Here is a 20,533-nt window from a genome sequence, read left to right as displayed (position 1 = left end):
ATGACCTTCTACGGAGAGTGAATGTCTGCAGTGCACGTAAATTCCTTCAGCCATGATTGAGAGCCTTAGGCTTGTTACCTGCTCTATGAATCAGAGTCCATTCTATCTTTATGGAAGATGGGTAATTTAGTGCTATATTTAAAGCCACGTGTTATGTGCTCACATGTCAGTTAATTTATTGCTGGAGGTGAATATATTCTTTTTTTTTTTGAGCCCCATATAGGGTTAGTTCAGAAGTAAATCTGGAGTTTTGGAATGAAAAACTGGGATAATTTTACTATGATTAGAGGGCACCTATCCCGTTATTGCTAAACAAAGTGCCCAGCAGTGCTCTGTCCGCTGTCTCTGTGTCTGATTTCAATCTCTCAAAGAGGATTTCTGTTGCCTCCTAAGCTATCATTACAACAATAATACAATGCTGATTGCTTCAATATTCTCGGAATACGTTAAAAAGAGGAATGAAATTTAAAATGATTAATGAATACTTTTTGAATCTGTGGGATGGCATTTTGTTTTTATTCTCTGAACTGAACTGTCAGCCTTAATCCAGTAAATTTCCAGAGTTTATACATTTTTAGGATAGAAAACTGATTTTCAATATTGGTAATTTTAACATTAATGCTTAACACATTAATGTTAAAAATACATTCTGGGGCTTCCCTGGTGGCGCAGTGGTTGAGAGTCTGCCTGCTAATGCAGGGGACGCGGGTTCGATCCCTGATCTGGGAAGATCCCACATGCCGCAGAGCAACTAGGCCCGTGAGCCACAACTGCTGAGCCTGAGCGTCTGGAGGCTGTGCTCCGCAACAAGAGAGGCCGTGATAGTAGGAGGCCCGCGCACCGCGATGAAGAGTGGCCCCCGCTTGCCGCAGCTGGAGGAAGCCTTCGCACAGAGGCGAGGACCCAACACAGCCAAAAATAAATAAATAAATAAATTTATTAAAAAAAAAAATACATTCTGTATTTTAAGTTCTTGTGAAAAATCCTTGAGAATCCACTTATTGCCACTATACAGTCTAACCAGTTCCAATATAAATATGACCAACAGAATTGTGGGAAAGCTACAGTAATTTAAGAGAGAAGCTATGCCACTGAAGGCCATGTGAAATACTTAGAAAGCAGGATAAGAAACTATTACAAAATGCCACTAGGGATAGCTCTTATAATATCCCATTTTTGTCCTAGTTAAAAAGTTATCTGCTATGGGTGAAAATATCTCCAATTTAAATCACAGGGAACTTTACTGGTGACAGGACCATCAATGAGATACATCTTAGGTAAGACCAGGCACTTTGATCTGAAATAAAATTTGAACATTAACTCATTCGTTCAAAAATAAGGAGTTCTTAAAATGTTGATGGAGAATAGTACTTAATGAAGATCAATTATGCAAAATGTAGCTAATTTTGTTAAATCCAACTTTAAACCCCCAATGGATAAAGCTTAACTTATTTAAGTTGTATCTCATCATTCATTCTCTTTTGCATGGTTTCTGGATTTCTTAGCAAACGAAATCTGTGATATATTTGGATGCAGATTTATTTAAAAGTCCCTGGCCTATGGAATCTGGTAAAGCTGAAAGGGAAAACGGAAACACAATACTATCTTTGTTCCATCACTATGGGATGGCATGGGATAATCAGATACTGATCTTAACATCTTAGTTTAATATAGGGCAGTATCTTTCACCCTCACCTTTGCCACCCCCTCCTTCCTCCCCTCTCTCCCATCTTCTGTAATCAAGATTTTAATTTAGCATACATGAGAAAAAACTGTAGTGAAATAACTAGGACAGTGATTATATTGCTTTTCAAATATTGGTCCTAGTCCTGAAATCAGAATATAATTTCATCTTTGAGTTTTAATGACCTCAAATAGGATAATAGTACATTATACCTTGATTTGTAAGCCTGCTTTTAGAAGAATGTATAAATTGTCTTTATGGAATTGTGTAGCACCAAAATGTAATGAATGATGTAAGTCAATCTGATTTATACTTTACAATCTTTTTTCTTGTAAGCAGCCTCTGCCTCCTCCTTGGTATTCCCACTGTGCCACCATCATTGTGTAAGATCTTCTCACTGGGATTACTACAGAGGCTTCACAACTACTTTTCTTGTCTCATATCTCTTCTTCTAATTTATCTCCTAGAATACAGCGAAAATAGTGATCTTTTAAATGCGGTTGTTCATTTGCTTAAAGTACTTTATTACTATGCATCACCTTCAGGACAATATAGATTATGAGGTTCTTTCTTTTTATTTAATTGCAATACCATCAATTACATTTTTTGGAGGACATATATCTAGAATATGTTTATAAATTATACACATGTACAAGGTTTAACATTCTAAAATATTGTATACAGTATATAATATGTACAGAAACAGAATTTTGGAAAAAGGAGGTGATAAGAATAATTGTAAAAGAAGTTCTCATTTTTTCTTCTTGTACTCTTGTATTTGTCTTGTGTACCCAACTTTGGAGAACTCCACTACTCCCTTACTTTCTACCTACCCTAGATCCATAAGTAAATAATTACAGGAGCTGTGGCATGTCACCTCCTTCTATTTCTTCTGTTAGAAACACCTGCCTCACTCTACCTCCTCACTCATACAGCCTGTTCTTGAGAAGTTACTACTTGATTTTCAGAACTAAGTTCATGTGTCACTATCTGATGGCAACCAAATTATATCCCCTTGTCTGGTTCCAGAGCACTCTGAATAAACCTTTTTCATAATATTCTAACATTCAGAAGATTAGGGGCTCCTTTGGGGAACAACTGTCTTGTCCATCTTTTCATCCTTAGAGGCAACCGTAATGTCTGGCACGTGTTATACCCGTAATGCCTGGCACGAAGTTAAATGAATTCATGAATGAACCAGGAAGGAAGGAAAGAAGAAAGGAACGAAGAGACAGAGAGAGAGAGAGAGAGGGCAGGAGGGAGGGAGGGAAGAATTAACAGGTGTGTTCGAGATAAAGCAATCTGTTACTGGTAAAAGGAGAATTTTAACCGATTTCTTCATTGTTTCCTGATGGTCATTGGTAAATATTTAGGGAAGGTAATTTTGCATTACTTAAGGTGAGAAATTCTGTTTATTATATTTAAATATTGCTATGTAAATGCTCTCACTTTTCTCTAGGTCCAAAATAGTCACCTGGTAACTTTTTTCTACTGAAAGCTTCGTTTTTATCCTTTAAAAAAAATGTCCTGTTTTATATAATGCCATAGGACTAGCTCAGGTATGTAAAATATTGAAGTGCTTAAAGCTCCTTTTGAAATGAGTGTGGGGATAGAGCGGATCATAGGAAACAGGTTATGGATAAGGATAATGTATTTTGATGATATTCAAATTCATTCAGCAAAGACCAAATAAGTCAGAGCAGATTTGCTGGTTCATCAGTTGTGCTTCTTCAGCATCCTTATTAGTAAACTGTAACACATTTTACAAAGACCCATCATTTCCTACAGGGCACAGCTCTAGGTTAAGCCTAAAAAGCAACTTTCATTATAGATGGTTCATTGAAAGCAGAGTGAAGCAGTTACAATATCTCTTTGAAGAGGTATATTGGCCAAAGACTATTTGGGATAGTGCGTTATACTGGATTAGTTATTTAATACTTTGACTATTATTGAAACTTGGAAATGTGTGTAGATGCCCTCTTGGGCTTATTGATATTGTTAGAAAAGCAACAGATATATTCTGGAAAAAGAAGGTATATGATCCTGAGCAGCCTTCTTGAAAGCTAAAATGTAGTAATTTCCCAGTTGGTGTATGTTTTATGAAGTTTACAGTACCAAGGAAAGTTGTTTTGAGTAATCATTTTTCTGTGACATATTGATAAAACCAAATTTCTATTCTGTTGATAACTTGTCTTTGAGCAAATTTAGATGTAAAAATATAGGGGTTCTTCTTTTATATTTAATCTGTCTGAATTTTCTCATTTGAAAAATTGGAATAAAATGCATAAGATCTTTTTCATAATGGACCAAGCATAAAAATTCTGTCTCATTTTAGGCAAATTAGTTCTTCTAAAGAGTCAAATAGTCTCCTTGGAAATGGTTGACTCTTTTCTCCTGAAAGTAATGGATTTTTGTCACCTTTCTCTGATATTGGGGACAGGGTTATGTTTTTAAATTCTTTAAATTTAAAGGCTCTGAGTTATTTGAATATGTCAAATCTGAGTTATTTAAATTAAACTGAATCTTATGATTCTTACTTGAAGGTTTCGAATATAATTTAAAATTTGGAAAAACAGTTTCTTGCAGCTAGTGAATGATTTCTCAAATCACGAGTTCAAATTTCTCTGTTTAAATGCCATATCTCCTTTATACAAGTAATAGCTTGCAAGAAATTGTCATTAGCATTCGAATCTCAATCTATGGTGTGTTTCTTTCACTGGTATTTACAGAGTTGGTATACATTTACACAGGTCATTCCATGGGACTTTTTCTTTTACATTGTCATCTTTACAGATTCATTCTCAAAAAGATACAATAAATGTATGCTATATATACAATTTGGGGTGTATTCTTGTGGACTACTGTGCTGTATCAAAGATCTGTTCTAGATGCAATAGCTATTATTTTTAGTGTTACAGCTACCATACATTTATTTGTTCTTGATCTTAACTTTTCCAGTTTACCTTTCCATTACCAAGGACACAATCTAGTTCACAGGTTAAAATTTCTCAGCCCCATTAATGAAACAAAAGTGGATTTTTCCAAGTTGATTCATTAGTAATGATGGAAGAAATAAATTGTAGCAATGGAAGTAATGGATTTAGATGAACACATTTATATTAGTTGATGAATCACATGATTTCTGCCAGTACAAAGCTTCAATAATTCAAGTGAATGGGATTATTTAAATGACATTCCTAATGTGTACTAATGAAATAATAGTTTATTATTTTCTTGGCACTACTACAGTTCATTTCTTTCCCAAATTCTTTTTACTTCACTTGTAAAAGTATGATAATACTTGGTTGAAGTGGAGGTTAATTTAATACTACCTGCCTAGGTTCAAAACCTGACTCTTTTACTTTGAGCTGTGACTTTGGGCCAGTTGCTTAATCTGTGCCTCAGTTACCTGATCTGAATAATGGATTGATTAATAGTAACTTCCTCATAAAATTGTTATAAGGATTAAATGAGTAAATGTGAAAAAGCTTAAGAAATATTGGCATATGTAACTTAAAACACATTGGAGTTATTCCTTAATCTCTTTTTTGTTAAGACATTACAGTATTTTTGTATTTGGAATGGAGAGTGTTTATCAAATGATCACCTAGAATAAAAAAGTGAATTGTATGAGAAACCTCTCTCATTAATACAGCTTATTGTGGTTAAATGGTGGGGTTAGTGGAGAAGTAGAAGGAGTCTCCAACACTACTTGATTCTTCAACAATTTAATCTTCATACTAAGGTTTATGGAAACTACATGTAACTATTCTGCTTCTTTTATTGTGACCATGTGGCCTTTCTTTTAGTTTAAGCAAAGAGTTACAGCATCATTTGGTTCCTACTCTATGCAGTTTGCATAGATTATTCTCCTTGTTTTTCTAAGCCTTTCTACTGGCTTAGAGGGGTTGAATGACTTCCCTAAGGTCACACAGCTAATCTTAGTGGCAGAATGTATAGAATTAGCTTCATATTTAATTTTATATTTATTTGATAACTATTTCCAGTTATCAAAACTATATTGAATAAGGTATACTTTTTTTCAGAAAAAGATACTTAAAGCAGAATTAATACCTGGATCATATAAGACTTAAGGTATTATAAAATGACCAATAAAATAAGAGTGGTATTAACAATGCTTTTGGTTTGTACTCTTTGGAAGAATCAGAATCCTTGGAATCAAGGTTTCATAATTATAGAAGGAGAATATAAAATTTTGTTAAAACTTTTTCTCAAATGATACATTGTTTTGAAAAGTCTTAGGATATTCACAGTTTTTAGTAAAGTATATATGCTAAAATTAGAATATCTCTGAAATATATTTTAAGAAGAAATATATCTTTTTGATAAAGCTGTTGGCAATTCTTAGAAACATGGATAAAGTAATAAATCTATTCTTTGGTAAGTATTATGTATAAAGAGCCTTAAAATCATCAACACTTTGATAGCTTGAAAACTAAAAGGACTTATTTTAAATACGATCTTTTAGCAATATTTAAATGAACTTCAGAATTAAATATTTACCTTCTTACCCATTGGCTTTATTTATAATGAGAATCTGTTTGAGACGTGCACCAGCAGCTTTTGCCAGGTTATATTGTGGTACCAATCAACTCCTAAATTTCAGTGGCTAGCAACAGTATAGGTTTATTTCTTGTTTGTGTTACATGTCTATTGCAGGTTGACATGTAGCACATCCTCACATTATTGTAATACAGCCTCACATTGTTGTTTTTTCCTGTTTGGTCAGAGAGAAAGGAAAGCTTGAAACTGCAAGATGGCATTCAAGTTTCTGCTTGGCAATGGCATAAGTTCCTTGGGCTTACTTTGGATTGGCCAAAGCAAGTTCCATGGCCAAGCCTGAGATTGTGGTGGCAGGAATTATATTTCTTACCTAAGTAGAGTCATAAGAGAGGGAACTTATAAGGAGGAGTGAATATTTTGAATAAATAATACAGTGGACCACAGGAAGCATTGTAATTCCTATGTGTGGACTCTGCTCAAGGTAAATATCAATATTACAGTTTGCTATAGAGAGTGCTTACCTCTAAAATTGTATTTCATGGGCAGCATCTACATCTTTCAGTTTTTAAAATTTTTGGCTGGGTTCTAATTTTTGTTGTTGTTGTATCAAAAATATCCAAGAATCTTCTGTATTAACGACTTGTTGGAGTCAAGGCTTTTGGCTTCAAGAAACAGAATCCCATAGCAAACTAGTGTGAGTTCAGTGGGGGAAGGGGGTTATATGGGTACAGGAGAGGTCACGGAACCTATAGGCAGGAAGCACTGCTGGGCTCATGTGGGACTAGAAAGCTGTCAGGCATTACTCCCTTTCTCTCTTTCTGTGTTTTCTTCCCCCCCCCCCTTTTAAAAATCTGCACTTGCCTTTTCTTATTTTCTCTTTGCACATGGGCATTTCTCTCTGCTTTTCCATGCATTTTGTACTCAATGGCAGCCTCATAGCTGTTAAATTTACATGTTGCCACGTTACAAAACATCAGAGACTGAACTATCCTTTCTGAATCCCACTTCTGAACTTCAAGAAGAGAAAAGCACTCTCCTATAGGCTATGACCGTCTAGGATCATGGATTTAAAAATTCTATGGATGAGGGAATTGAGTGGGGAAATTCAGAGAAAGAGAGTTCAACAGACAACCCAAAAGCTGTCTATTATGCAAATGTTAGATTTCTTGGTAAAAAATAAGCAACTTTAAATGAATTTTCTTTAGTTTTAATAATAAAATCCTCATGCATATGTTTTAAAGAAGTTCTCAGTTTTGGTTTTTTTAATGTTTAATAGGGAAAATGGAAGCACACTGATAAAGCTTTAAAGTAACAGTTTTGAAGCTGTTAAATTGTGAAAGAAAAAAGTATTGGGTATACTTATGTTTTACACACTTTGTTCCTGTTTTACCCAAGAGGCTGTGTTAGGTCACTGCTCCAGCTGTATGACTAGCCATCTCCCACAAGACCAAGGTTGCTCTAAATCATGTTTCTCTAGAATGAGGGAAAAAAAAGAAAGCCTCAATATTCTTTAAAAAAAAGTATCCGCCTTTCTCAGACTTTAAAATATGTATTAAATTTGTCTAATATAAGTTCAGTGTTCTCTTAAATTCCATGAAATTTAGCTGCACTGGTAAGGCAGATTAAGAATATCAATGCATTATATTTTTTTCTCCAACTTTTTATTTAGAAAGTTTGTAAACCTAAGAAAGGTAGAAAGGATAGAAAAATGATATCCCATATATCCTTCAACTGGATTCACCAATTTTTGCTTATATCTTTGTACATGTATGCTTATTTCTTCATTTATTAGACATATCTACTCAATTAAAAAATCACTTAATTCTTCCTGGAAAAACTTTAATACTTTCACATTTTTTGGTACTGCATCCCCTCTTTTTTGTCACATAATTAATGCTCTTGTAAAAAATATACTTCTGTCTGACAGATGATTACTAGACTTACCATGGTGATCAGTTTGTAGTGTATATAAATGTCGAATCACGATGTTGTACACCTGAAACTAACATTATATTGTATGACAAGTATACTTCAATAAAAAGATTTAAAAATATACCTCAATCAAATGTGACTAAAAAGGCTCAAGGGTCTTTTCAGTCATATACTATGTTCCTCTTTCATAGTAAGAGGCTTATTACAGTGTAGATATAACTTTATTGTCAGAAAAAACTTTATCGGTGGATTGCACACAAATTGTCCTTAAAATCTGTTTCGATGCTTGTTTTCCAGACCAATTTGTCCATGCTATTCTATTTATTTTTATTTCAATTTATATATGTTGGAAAATGATTTAGAGTCAACAGCAGGTGGCAGTACTAGCAAAGGTTGTGACTTTTTGGTATATGATCAGCTTGGAAAGGAATGTATCTTTCAAATCTACATGAGTAATACAGTTAGTAAGGAAACTTTAAATAGAGACTTAAATTTATTGCCAATTAATTTTATTTCAAGAATTATTTTAGGCATCAGTTAAAAATTGTAAGATGAATATGTTTAAAAAGAATGGTTTAGAAACTACATTTTGTTTTAATCGTGGGACCAAATAAGTCAGAAAATCTAGCTTATTTTTTCCTTGATTTTTTGCTTATAGAAACAAGAAAAAAAAACAAAACAAAATAGTTACAATAGAAAGATTAGGTAGTCTGAATCCTGTTAAAGTTTTCAGGAAAAATGTCACAGCAACATCACTTATTTCTGTTGAAGAAAAGGTAGTTATTTTGAAATTTTGTGGCAAACTTCAAGAAAGCTTTTTATAAAGCTAAAGTACTCTGGTTCAACAGGGTAACAAATTTTAGAAGGACCAAATTGCTTTGGGCATTTGTGGAAATAATTTATTTATTTTTAAATTATTTAATTAATTAATTTTTGGCTGCATTGGGTCTTCATTGCTGCGCTCAGGCTTTCTCTAGTTGCGGCGAGTGTGGGCTACTCTTCATTGTGGTGTGCAGTCTTCTCATTGCAGTGGCTTCTCTTGGTGCAGAGCACGGGCTCTAGGCGCCCGGGCTTCAGTATTTGAGGCATGTGGGCTCAGTAGTTGTGGCTTGTTGGTTCTAGAGCGCAGGCTCAGTAGTTGTGGCGCACGGGCTTAGTTGCTCCGCAGAATGTGGGATCTTCCCGGACCAGAGCTCGAACCCGTGTCCCCTCCTTTGGCAGGCAGATTCTTAACCACTGTGCCACCAGGGAAGTCCTGTGGAAATAATTTAAAATATCCTCTTTAGTTGTGGTTTTTTTCATAGACCATAATTTTGTTTCATTTCTCTTCTTTCATTTTAAAGAAAAGGAACCTGGAAAAGAAAATAATTTGTTTTCACTGAAGTATCCTGTTTGGTTTTTCACAGTTTTTGTGTTATAATACTAGAAACAAAGAAGACTTTTGAGGATGATATATCAAAAACTGTTTACTGTTTCTTGGATTTTAAAAGATCTGTAACATGTGTTTGAATAACTTACATGTTGCTTATTTAAACGTTCATGTCTTTATATGTACGTGTGTCATCTAGACATTAGCTAACAGCAATTTCGTTGATTTCTGTTAATCTAACTTAGTAAGAACTTAGAACACTTAAAATTAGAATAGAATTGAGAAATCATGTGGTTGAATGGAATCATTGCTCAGATGAAGAAACTGAGGCCCAAGAGAGATTCATTGAAGGAGGCTTAAGGGTATGCAAAGACTTTGTTACATTGGTTTTTGCTTCTTAGGCAGACTCCGGAATATGTCCTCCAGATTCCTGTAGTTTTTTTTTTTTTTGCAGGGGCGTGTGTGTGTGTGTGTGTGTGTGTGTGTGTGTGTGTGTGTGTGTATGAGAGAGAGAGATTCACTAGGTCCTATATTTTATTGTGAAGAAAATGATTTTAACAAATATTCTATTCCCTCCAAGAAGCACTTATTTTAGCCCCTTAATTAACTGAATAGTCGACTTCATGCCCCCATTTGCTTGATGTGTAATTAGATGAGTGTAATGTATAATTAGACGAGTGTAATTAGATGAGTCTTTCTGAAACTTAGTTTCAGTGCTTTTTGAGTTACACCCTGTATAGTGACAACTGTTATTATCACTGCATTTTAAGACAGGTAAGGAGAAAAAAAAAAAAACAAAATATTTAAGTTGCATTAAGATAAAGAGTAAGTCTTCAGGAGATTTGAGTAGGACAAAAAGACTCTTAAGCATAATCACTGGTTTCCCAAGGAGCAGCTTTTTCTATGAAAAAAAAAAAAGAACCAAACTTAAAATTTTTCTTCCAGCATTACATTAGAACTAGGAGATGAGATGGAAACATTCAAGACATTATATATGGGATAAATCATTTTGAAATGGAAACACATTGCCTGTTCTCAATAAAATATTAATGATTTATTGAAGTTATTAGTTAATTCAAACATAATTTTTTGTACTTTTGAAATTTCATTATGATTAAATTCTTAAGCATTACCCCTTTAAAAACTAGTATTTACATACAGTAGCTTTTCTTTTTTTAACATCTTTATTGGAGTATAATTGCTTTACAGTCTTGTGTTAATTCCTGCTGTATAACAAAGTGAATCAGCTATATGTATACATATATCCCCATATCCCCTCCCTCTTGCGTCTCCCTCCCGCCCTCCCTATCCCACCCCTCTAGGTGATCACAAAGCACCGAGCTGATCTCCCTGTGCTATGCGGCTGCTTCCCACTAGCTATCTGTTTTACATTTGGTAGTGTATATATGTCCATGCCACTCTCTCACTTCGTCCCAGCTTACGCTTCCCCCTCCCCGTGTCCTCAAGTCCATTCTCTATGTGTGTGTCTTTATTCCTGTTTTGCCCCTAGGTTCATCAGAACCTTTTTTTTTTTTTTTTTAAGATTCTATATATATGTGTTAGCATACGGTATTTGTTTTTCTCTTTCTGACTTACTTCACTCTGTATGACAGACTCTAGGTCCATCCACCTCACTACAAATAACTCAATTTCGTTTCTTTTTATGGCTGAGTAATATTCCATTGTATATATGTGCCACATCTTCTTTATCCATTCATCTGTCAGTGGACACTTAGGTTGCTTCCATGTCCTGGCTGCTGTAAATAGTGCAATGGCTTTTTTTTTAAGGTTAGGCAAATTGTTGTTTCTTGTAAAATCTGCGGTCAAGTACATAGCCAAGGGAAAGTGCCTTAAAAATGGAACTTTATCAAGTTTGGCCTGTGGTAATCTATGTTTTAAATTACAGCACATCTCATTCCAAATCAGTATAATGAATTGATTTGTAAATGTTTCAGGCAGGACTGCTTTCTTTGGATTTTATCTACTGAATGTGTACTGCAGTTAAAGCATCTTTTTTTTTTTTAATGAATAGTCTGTGTTCTAGGCCTTTCATCAAGTTTAAACTGGGCTTAAAAGGCAGAAATGTATGGGTTTTTTTTTTTTTTGATTTTCCAAGTAATTTTATTAATCCAACCGTACAAAACTTTCCCCACCACATCTCTGCCACCCCCACTTCCTTCCAAAAAGCAGTGGAGCGAGAGAGAGAGAGGGACTGAGCAGACACGCCCCCCTGCAAGAGCCATCTTACCAAATGCAGAGATGGGGGAGACCACAGAAATAGCAACAGATAAGAGAGGGGCACACAGAACCACAAACACAACACAGAGCTCAGCAGGCGGGGTGCGGGGGGGAGGCTGCCATCTCTGCTGTTCCACGGCAGGGAACACTGGAGGAGAGGGGCCCAGAGGCCGCTCCCTTCTTTCTCACAGCCTCAAAGGCTGCATGGTGCACCTGGGCAGGCGAAAGAGTTCTGCAGTATACCTTTGTCTTCTCTTCACACGCTAGGGTCCCAGGAGAAGTGGGGGCAGACCACCAGCTCCTCTCAGGGCCACACCCCAAGCCTGCCTTCCCCACCCCACTGAGGAATGTGTGCACAAGCTGTAAGGAAGAGACAGCAGCTGTGAGGGGCTCCTGATCAGGCCGCTGACCCATCTCTGGCAGGCAGTGCTTACAAAATAAAATAGAAACAAAGCCCAGTGCAGGACCCTGGCTGAGAGGAATGAGAACAGCTAGATCACCAGGCCGGAGAAGATATAAAGAATAGCAGGGAAAGAGAGAAACAAAAAACATCCAGGCTCTGGATTGCATTTTGGTACCATGGCAATAAGGGTCCTGCCGCCTCCCCACCCACAGGCTGAGACAGGGATCCTTTCATCAGGAGAAAAAATGAGGTATAAGGGCTCTGTGCCTCTTCAAGCTTTCCTTCAATAAAGCCAGGGAAGCAGGGGAGTAAGGGCGCCAAAAGTTGAAGACCAGCGCTGCGACTAATGTGCAACAGATGGGGGGGCGTGCACAGCCAGAGTCCAGGCTTCCAGGACAGTCCAAACATCAAATATTCTGCTCTGTCAGACCACATATCCCAATTTTTAGCAAAAATATTGTCATTAGGGAAAAAGCACAAGAGAGTCTGAGAAAGGACCAGTGACTTTGGTATGAGGGAGATACGTCCTGACAGCATCTCTTACCTACTGTCTTGAAGCCCCGAATCACCAAGCCACGTGGCCATAGCCACACACTCTCCTGCTTCTTCAAGCTATTTGGTTCTCCGAGGGGGGAGGAGTTGGGTAGGTCTTGGAGGAGGCAAGGGGAAGGTAAGAAAAGGGGAAAATCTCCATTTATTCCCTAAAGCTGTCTCCCAGCACCCATGAAAGGGCTACTGCAGAGATGGGAAGAGACCCCCAACTCCTCTGGCCAGAAACCTTTAATACTGGACTCCAAAAACTAAGGCTGGGGCTGGGGGGCTAGATAGGAGTGTTAGGCACAGGTGTTGGGGGCATCCATCATCTGTAGAGGGGCACCCCTGCCCTTCAGATCTTCCTCCAGCCTCTTTTCTCTTGCAGCCACACCCCTAGGCCTCCAGAGACAGCCACCAAAAATGGCTCTGCTTGGCAGGGCTTTGGTTTCCTGGACCTCTGTAGATCTCAGCATGTAAGTTTCCAGAAAAGTGAGCAATCCAGGCTCTTCTGCCCGCCCGTCTCAGTTCCTTTTCTGCCCCCAGGAGCCATTGTGTTTCTGCCCCATGGGGATGGGAAGCCAGTGGAAACAAGGACCAAGAGCCAGACAGGAAAACACCCTGGAAGAGCAGGGAGGAACGTAGGCACTTCCTGGGCACCTTGCCAGCATCACCCATCGTTAGCAGCCACCAGCTGCCCCATGCCCTCGCGCATGTAGACAGGCTGGATCTCCTTGGTCTTGAGGCAGAGATCGCAGGCCCAGACAGCAGGGGCCTCAGTGGTCAGCAGCCCATAGGCGCTCTCAGTCATGCCCGTGCACTCGCGCTGGAACCACTTCTGGCAGGAAGCCTCACACAGAACGGCATCTTGGTCGTCGTTCACCTCACTCCGACAGGCACCACGTGGATATACCAGGCCTGGGGGAGGCTGGGGCCCTGAGCCCGCACTTGTCTTGCCAGGGGGTGCCAGGCTATTGGCATCCGGGGTGCCCCCACCCCGCCCACTGCTGTTTGGGGGAAAACTGGGCTGATTTCCATTAACAGCAGCAGCTGGGGAGCCTGAATGGGGCTCCTGGGGAAAAGCAGTGGGAGCAGGTGCATTTAAGGGCTTCCCCCCATCCTCACCGCCAGGGCCAGGAAAGCCAGGGTCCGGACCAGGGAAGGGACCTGTGTTGGGGGGCAAGCTGGGGAGCCCCTGACCAGGTCTCTGGAGAGGAGAAGGGCCAAAAGGTGCCCCTGGCTGGGCAAAGCGTTGGGGGAGAGAAGGGGGGCCCAGCTTCCCTCTGGGAGGCTGTCCCATGGTGGGTGAGATTGTGGGGCCACATCCCCCCATGGGGCCTGGCATCATCTGCCCACCAGGTGGGCTGAAGTTTTGACCCAGAGGCTGGTTGAAGGGTTGGCTGGGAAAGTTCATGTTGCCTGAGGGAGGGTTGCCTGGGGGGGGCATGTTGAAAGCAGGGCCCATGGAGTTGGGAGGGAAAGGGAGGGGGCACTGTTGACGAAGAAGCTGGGGGCCTCCTCCACCCCCAGTGCCACAGCCTGGGGGTACCTGGCCTGCCATGCACCCTGGTACACGGAAGCCCCCAAAGGGGACAGGACTGCCCAGGAATAGAGGGGCTGTGCCCCCCACCTTAGGAGCTCCGAAGTCATCCTCAAAAGGGTCGGATGCAACCAGGTGATCCACCATGGGAGTCGGGGGTGGCGAAAACCGAAAACCGTCAGATGTGAGTATGCGGGGCCCTGAGTATTTGCCTTCCTTCGCTTCTTTTCTGGGCTATTTATTTGCAGGCCGGCCTTGCTCTGCTTCCTCCCGGCGCTGGGTGGCTCAGGGGGCGGTGCGGGGCCGCCACCTCCCTCCAGCTTGTCCGGTGGGGGCGGTGCCGAGGCGGCCATGGAGTGGGGGACGGACGCGCCCTGGGGTTGCACCCTGGCCCGGAACGGGAGACAGGGGCGGCGCAGGCCCCCGCGCGGCAGCAAGCCGGAGGTGCGGCGAGGCGGGGGCGGCGAGCCCGGGTGCCAACTGCGCGCTCGCCCAGCCTCGCCGCCCGGCCAGCCTCGCGGCCCGCAGAAATGTATTTTAAGGCAAAATTATGCACATCCCCTCTTAGTCTTATAAATATTGAAGCTTTTTTATTTTTGTCTTTTGGTGAGAAATAGAAGAGACAATAAAGCTGAATGCCCTGTACTTCAGTTCCATTCCTTAGGATATTTTATTTCTGGAAAAAAAATTGAACTTACTGCCCTCAAATGCATTAATTGCCTGAATACACAGTAAAATCCTTTATTTTTATAGCTATGGTTATATTTAAATTCTGGTATATAGGAAAGAGTAAAAAGGAACAAGGTAGTGGTTTAAATTTTGAGAAGTCTGGAAATATTTTGAGTAAATATATAAGTGGAAAGAGCTGTAGGGAAAGATCAATTCAGCTAACATTTACTGAGCACATATTATATAGTGCCTTCTATGTGCCAGGCACTGGGTTAGTCACTTTATGGGTATCTTTCAGTTTCCCAACAATCCTGCAAGGTGTTTATCCCTCATTTACATAAAAGGAAACTGCAAAGTTAAGTGATTGAGCCTATGATTAAAATACAGTTTTCCATAATGATGTTTTGGACTCCAAAAGCATCATGTTGCTTCAGCACCTACTATTTTTCAGGTACTGGGGATGTAAAAATGAATGAAGGGAATTGCCTGGTGGTCCAGTTGGGACTCTGTGCTTTCCCTGCCAAGGGCCTGGGTTCAGTCCCTGGTCGGGGAACTAGGATCCCACAGGCTGCAAGGTGTGGCCAAAAAAAAAAGAAAAAAAAATGAATCAAGTCAGTTCCTGCCTTCAAGGAATTCATATGGTGGTCAGTTGAGAGAGAGAGCCATTCAAACAAATATTTTATATTACCATATGATATATCCCAATGTATAATGATGTTCTACAGTAAGAGAGGGAATTATTTCTTATTTATTTTATTGAAATATAGTTGACTTACAATGTTATTAGTTTCAGGTGTACGGCAAAGTGATTCAGTTACATATGTATATTCTTTTTCATATTCTTTTCCATTATAGGCTATTACAAGATATTGAATATAGTTCCCTGTGCTATACAGTAGGACCTTGTTGTTTATCTATTTTGTATATAGTAGTTTTTATCTGCAAATTCCAAACTCCTAATTTATCCCTCCCCTCCTTTTGCCGTTTGATAACCATAAGTTTGTTTTCTATGTCTGTGCGTCTATTTCTGTTTTGTAAATAAGTTCATTAGTATCATATTTAGATTCCACATATAAGCGATACCATATGATATTTGTCATTCTGTCTCTGACTTAACTTCACTTGGTGTGCTAATCTCTAGGCCCATCCATTTTGCTGTAAGTGGCATTGTTTCATTCTTTTTTTGAGGCTGATATATTCCATTGTATATATGTACCACATCTTCTTTATTCATTCATCTGTTGATGCACATTTAGGTTGCTTTCATGTCTTGGCTGTTGTAAATATTGCTGCTATGAACATTAGGGTGTGTGTATCTTTTCGAATTAGAATTTTAAGAGAGGGAATTATTTCTGATAAAGGGAGCTAAATGTGTAATCACTGAAATGTGAAAAGGTATAAGGCTGAAGAAGAGTAGTGTCCTGTGGCTGATTTTGAAGGACCTGGAATTTTATGTTAAGTAGTTTAGGACATCTGGGTTACTCTGCTTTCAAACAGCCCTTATTATTGGTTTCCTAAATGGTTGTTGATGCTAGTGGATTTAATTGTTTTATATCTTTGAATATACAATTAAATTATCAGACTTTTGTAGGACAGGATACATTTGAACACAAGTATTTGCAATACCCATTAACAAAGCATATTGTTTTTTAATTTTTTTATTTTTAAAAATTAAAAAAAAAATCTATTTATTTATTTTTGGCTGCATTGGGTTTTCATTGCTGCGCACGGGCTTTCTCTTGTTGCGGCGAGCAGGGGCTACTCTTCGTTGCGGTGTGCGGGCTTCTCATTGCAGTGGCTTCTCTTGTTGCGGAGCACGGGCTCTAGGTGTGCGGGCTTCAGTAGTTGTGGCACTCAGGCTCAGTAGTTGTGGCTCTCGGGGTCTAGAGCGCAGGCTCAGTAGTTGTGGCACACGGGCTTAGTTGCTCCGCGGCATGTGGGATCTTCCCGGAGCAGGGCTCAAACCCCTGTCCCCTGCACTGGCAGGCGGATTCTTAACCACTGTGCCACCAGCGAAGTCCAACAAAGCATACTGTTTTTTTAAAAAGATAGACATACCTGTAAAGTAGATTCCAATTGTCAATGACTGTCATTATGAAAGAGTGCATACAAGAGGAGGTGTTGGTAGTGTTCACTTGGCAATTTCATATTTTGCAATGTTTATGAAATATGGACAGTATATTTTAGACAACATACATGGTTTCATTGTCAGAGAGATGATGTGGGTTTTTAGATTCGTTGAAAGTATATTTGTAGATAAAGAATATTTTTACAGCTGGCAATAACTTTAATGTTCTGAAGTATATATTTGCTGTCAGCACATCTGATACAGTGATTGAATTACATAGGAAACCTACAGATTGATATCTTGCAGGCACTGGTGATCTTTGTAAGTGCTATTATTTACTGTGAAAGATAAGTGCATTTTTCAGATGGACCACCCAAAATTTTATTTTTAAACTTCATTTGTAATTTGGGAATTGATAGAAGCTTTAAATATTTGGAGCATCATCCTATATGATATCTGACTTTAGCTTAGTGAAATTGTATTTTCTGTCCCCTCAACTGTTATTCAGTTATGGGATTTCTTGCACTTTGGGTTAGTAATCTTCTGTGCCCTTAATGACAGTAGTTGTATTTTGAAACCAAAATTATTGATTTATAGATACATGTATAGGTTCTGATGTATTTTTCTGCCAAAAATATGAATATATTATAAGTTAGGAATTTAAAACCTATAGTACTCAAGTTATAATTCAAGTTGAAAGTATCTTAAAATGTGTAGCTGTCACCCTGGAAAGAAAAAAATATATGGTAATGCAACAGTTCTTCTCATAAACACTTTAAAGAGTAGTTCCTCTGCCATATGTACAGTTTGAACAGTTGTTTCTTTTTTTTAACCATAAAGCAGGTATCTTTATCATTGGCAGCAGCATGAATTCAGAAATAAAGCTTGCCATTAAAGCTTTACACATTTTTCCTAAATGTTTTCTAAACATGAAACTATAACTAACAGAAGGAAGGAGATTTTAAGTCAGGAAAGGAACAAGCAGTCTTTGTTTTTATTATGGTTATTAAATTAAATATAATAGAATGGTAACATTTGATCCTTAGGTATTTTTTAAAGATCTCTAGGTTAAAGGAATTTAATGTTTCCAAGACAACACGAGCCAATTGAGTTATAAAGTGTATGTGTGTGCGTGTGTGTTGTGTGTTTATGTGTGTGTGTATGTGTGTGTTACGTGTGTTTATCTTGCTATTGCAACTCCTTAATGAAGGACAGCCACATTTATGCTGTTACTTTTAGGATATTGTACTAAGTTAGAAGTCATATCCATGCTTTATATAAACAGGCCCAAACAGATTCTAAGTTGAGTTCATCATGTCAGTATCAGAAAATAAGAACTGTGATACCTAATGATGGCATTACTATTGAATTGTTTTGTGCCTAGGAGGCAGAATCTTAAATTCTTATTAGCTTGCTACTATGTCAGACATAATTGGAAAGTATGGAGTGTTTCTAATTATTATCCTAGTAACCTCAACTCTATATACTTCTGTTTTCTCAACAGTGTGAAGAAATGTGAGCTTCAATTAATATTTGGGATTACGAAATTACAGATTTAAAGGTGGAAAGTGTGTAAATGTCATTATTCTAATAAAAATTCAAATTTACAAGATAAAGAAACCATTGAATAGCCTTGAATAAATTGCTCCCAATAAAGTAAATCCCCAAATGACCATAAGAGGGTGCAAAGGCATTGTAGAAATGAACAAACCCAGTTCCTAGAATGAGAAGCCACTGAGAGAAGTGTATCTTTGTGACCACAAAATATGTAACGTTTCAGAAAACATCCAAAGCTTCGAGAGCATTTCAATGAACATGACATGAGTTTATGTTCATTTGAATATAATCTTTTCTTGATTTCTTCTGAATGAACAAGTTGTCACTATGTTGGTTCTTGAAAAACTTAAATAGGATCAAATCAGTAAAGCAGTGTTAAAAGTGGGATGTAATTACAGTTGCTGCTGTTTAAACTGAATCTAGGGTTTTTTAAGTCATAAATTACCATTTTAGACAAATCTAGATCCTAAGTTTTATACTTTATCTGTAAAGATGGACTTCTGATTGGAGAGAGGAAATTAATTGGTAGAATAAGAGGCTTTGGAAAAATTTGAGAAAGAAAGACAAAAATGCCATTAAATGTCTTCTAAATACAAAACACAAAGTTTCTGTTTATTAATTTGGGTCTTAGAATTATTTTGTTTTAGATGATGTAATTTCAGGAAACATCTGTAGGCAGACTCTAATGAATCATTTGGTCTTTTGCATACTTTTTTCTTTTAATATTATGTATTTATTTATTTACTTATTTATTTATTTTTATGGCTGCGTCGGGTCTTAGTTGTGGCATGCGGGATCTTTGTTGAGCCATGTGGGATCTTTTTGTTGCGGTATTGGGGCTTCTCTCTAGTTGTGGCGTGTGAGTTTTCTCTTCTCTGGTTGTGGCGTGCAGACCCCAGAGCATGTGGGCTCTGTAGTTTGCAGCACGTGGGCCCTTTAGTTGAGGCGCGTGAGCTCAGTAGTGGCGTGTGGGTTTAGTTGCCCTGCAGCATGTGGGATCTTAGTTCCCCGACCAGGGATCGAACCTGCGTCCCCTGCATTCGAAGGTGGATTCTTTACCACTGGACCACCAGGGAAGTCCCTGGTCCTTTGCACATTTTAAGAAATAAACTCAATGAAACAAAACAACTTACCTAAAAGTAACTTTAAATATTAATAGATTAATTGACAGAGGAACAAGGAAGGTGCCTCTTACAGAGCAGTTGTTTTCATAAAGTTTCCTTGCATGGTCTTAGTTGGACATTTAGATGAGATCAAAATTTTTTCAAAATAGTCTTTTATTTTGTGACAGCCTTAGAAGAAATTGAGAACTGTATTCCCTATTAATTGTAAGTGAGAAGAAATAAAAATAAATGATTTGGACATTTAGTTTTAAGGCTATATCTGAAAGAACTGCTTTAGAAGTAATCTCTTTGGTGATTTCATGTTAGCTTTTCAAAATAAAATCAACTTTTGAAATGAAATCTCAGAGGAGATGTTGAGTCAGTGGAAATATTTTTTGTTGTAGGATGTCATTTACTAACAGATGCCCCAAAGCTCACAGAATTCCTCATTTTTTCAGCATAAGAAGCTTAGAGCCACAGGAAGCCCCTAAAATTTGCCCTTTTCCTGTCTTTTCAGTGACCATCTTCCACAAGAGCTGAATTAAGGGAAAGTCTAGTAATATGGTTCTTTACATTGCTGTGTATTTAGGAAACAGGTTCTTGGAATTTGCTCATCTAAGTAGGTATCTAGATTATAGCCCTACATATCTAATAGAAGCAATATTTCTGTTTATACCTCTGAAAATTTTTATTACAGGCAAATTGTTATAAAGAATTCTTGGGGTGATAAAGTAACAATCACTGAATATCATAGATTTATGTATGAATGTTTAGAAATTATCATTGAGATTCTGGGCATAATCCAGCTCATACTCCAGCCTTCTAGTTTCTAGTTGAGATGGGGAAGGTGGTAATTTAAAAGAAGAAAATTAATACTCTTGCTGAACTCTAAAAACTGCATTTCAACAGTGATTG

General features: G+C 38.2%; 2 protein-coding genes across 3 annotated transcripts in view; one reads left to right on the top strand and one right to left on the bottom strand.

Moving 5' to 3' along the window:
* Positions 1-20,533, top strand: part of LOC309658989 (uncharacterized protein) — a 703,210-nt gene that overhangs the window by 6,856 nt on the left and 675,821 nt on the right. The gene's annotated exons all lie outside the window — the stretch shown is intronic.
* PYGO2 (pygopus family PHD finger 2) lies at positions 11,601-14,758 on the bottom strand. The gene is given in 2 exon segments (XM_082458197.1): positions 11,601-14,395; positions 14,398-14,758. Coding segments are annotated over 2 exon segments (1,221 nt in total). The 5' UTR covers positions 14,575-14,758; the 3' UTR covers positions 11,601-13,351.

This window comes from Balaenoptera physalus, assembly GCF_965194825.1.
Source record: "Balaenoptera physalus genome assembly, chromosome: 3".
Taxonomy (NCBI): domain Eukaryota; kingdom Metazoa; phylum Chordata; class Mammalia; order Artiodactyla; family Balaenopteridae; genus Balaenoptera; species Balaenoptera physalus.
The sequence above is the reverse complement of the archived record's forward strand: the minus strand, read 5'-3'. Positions and strand labels throughout refer to the sequence as shown.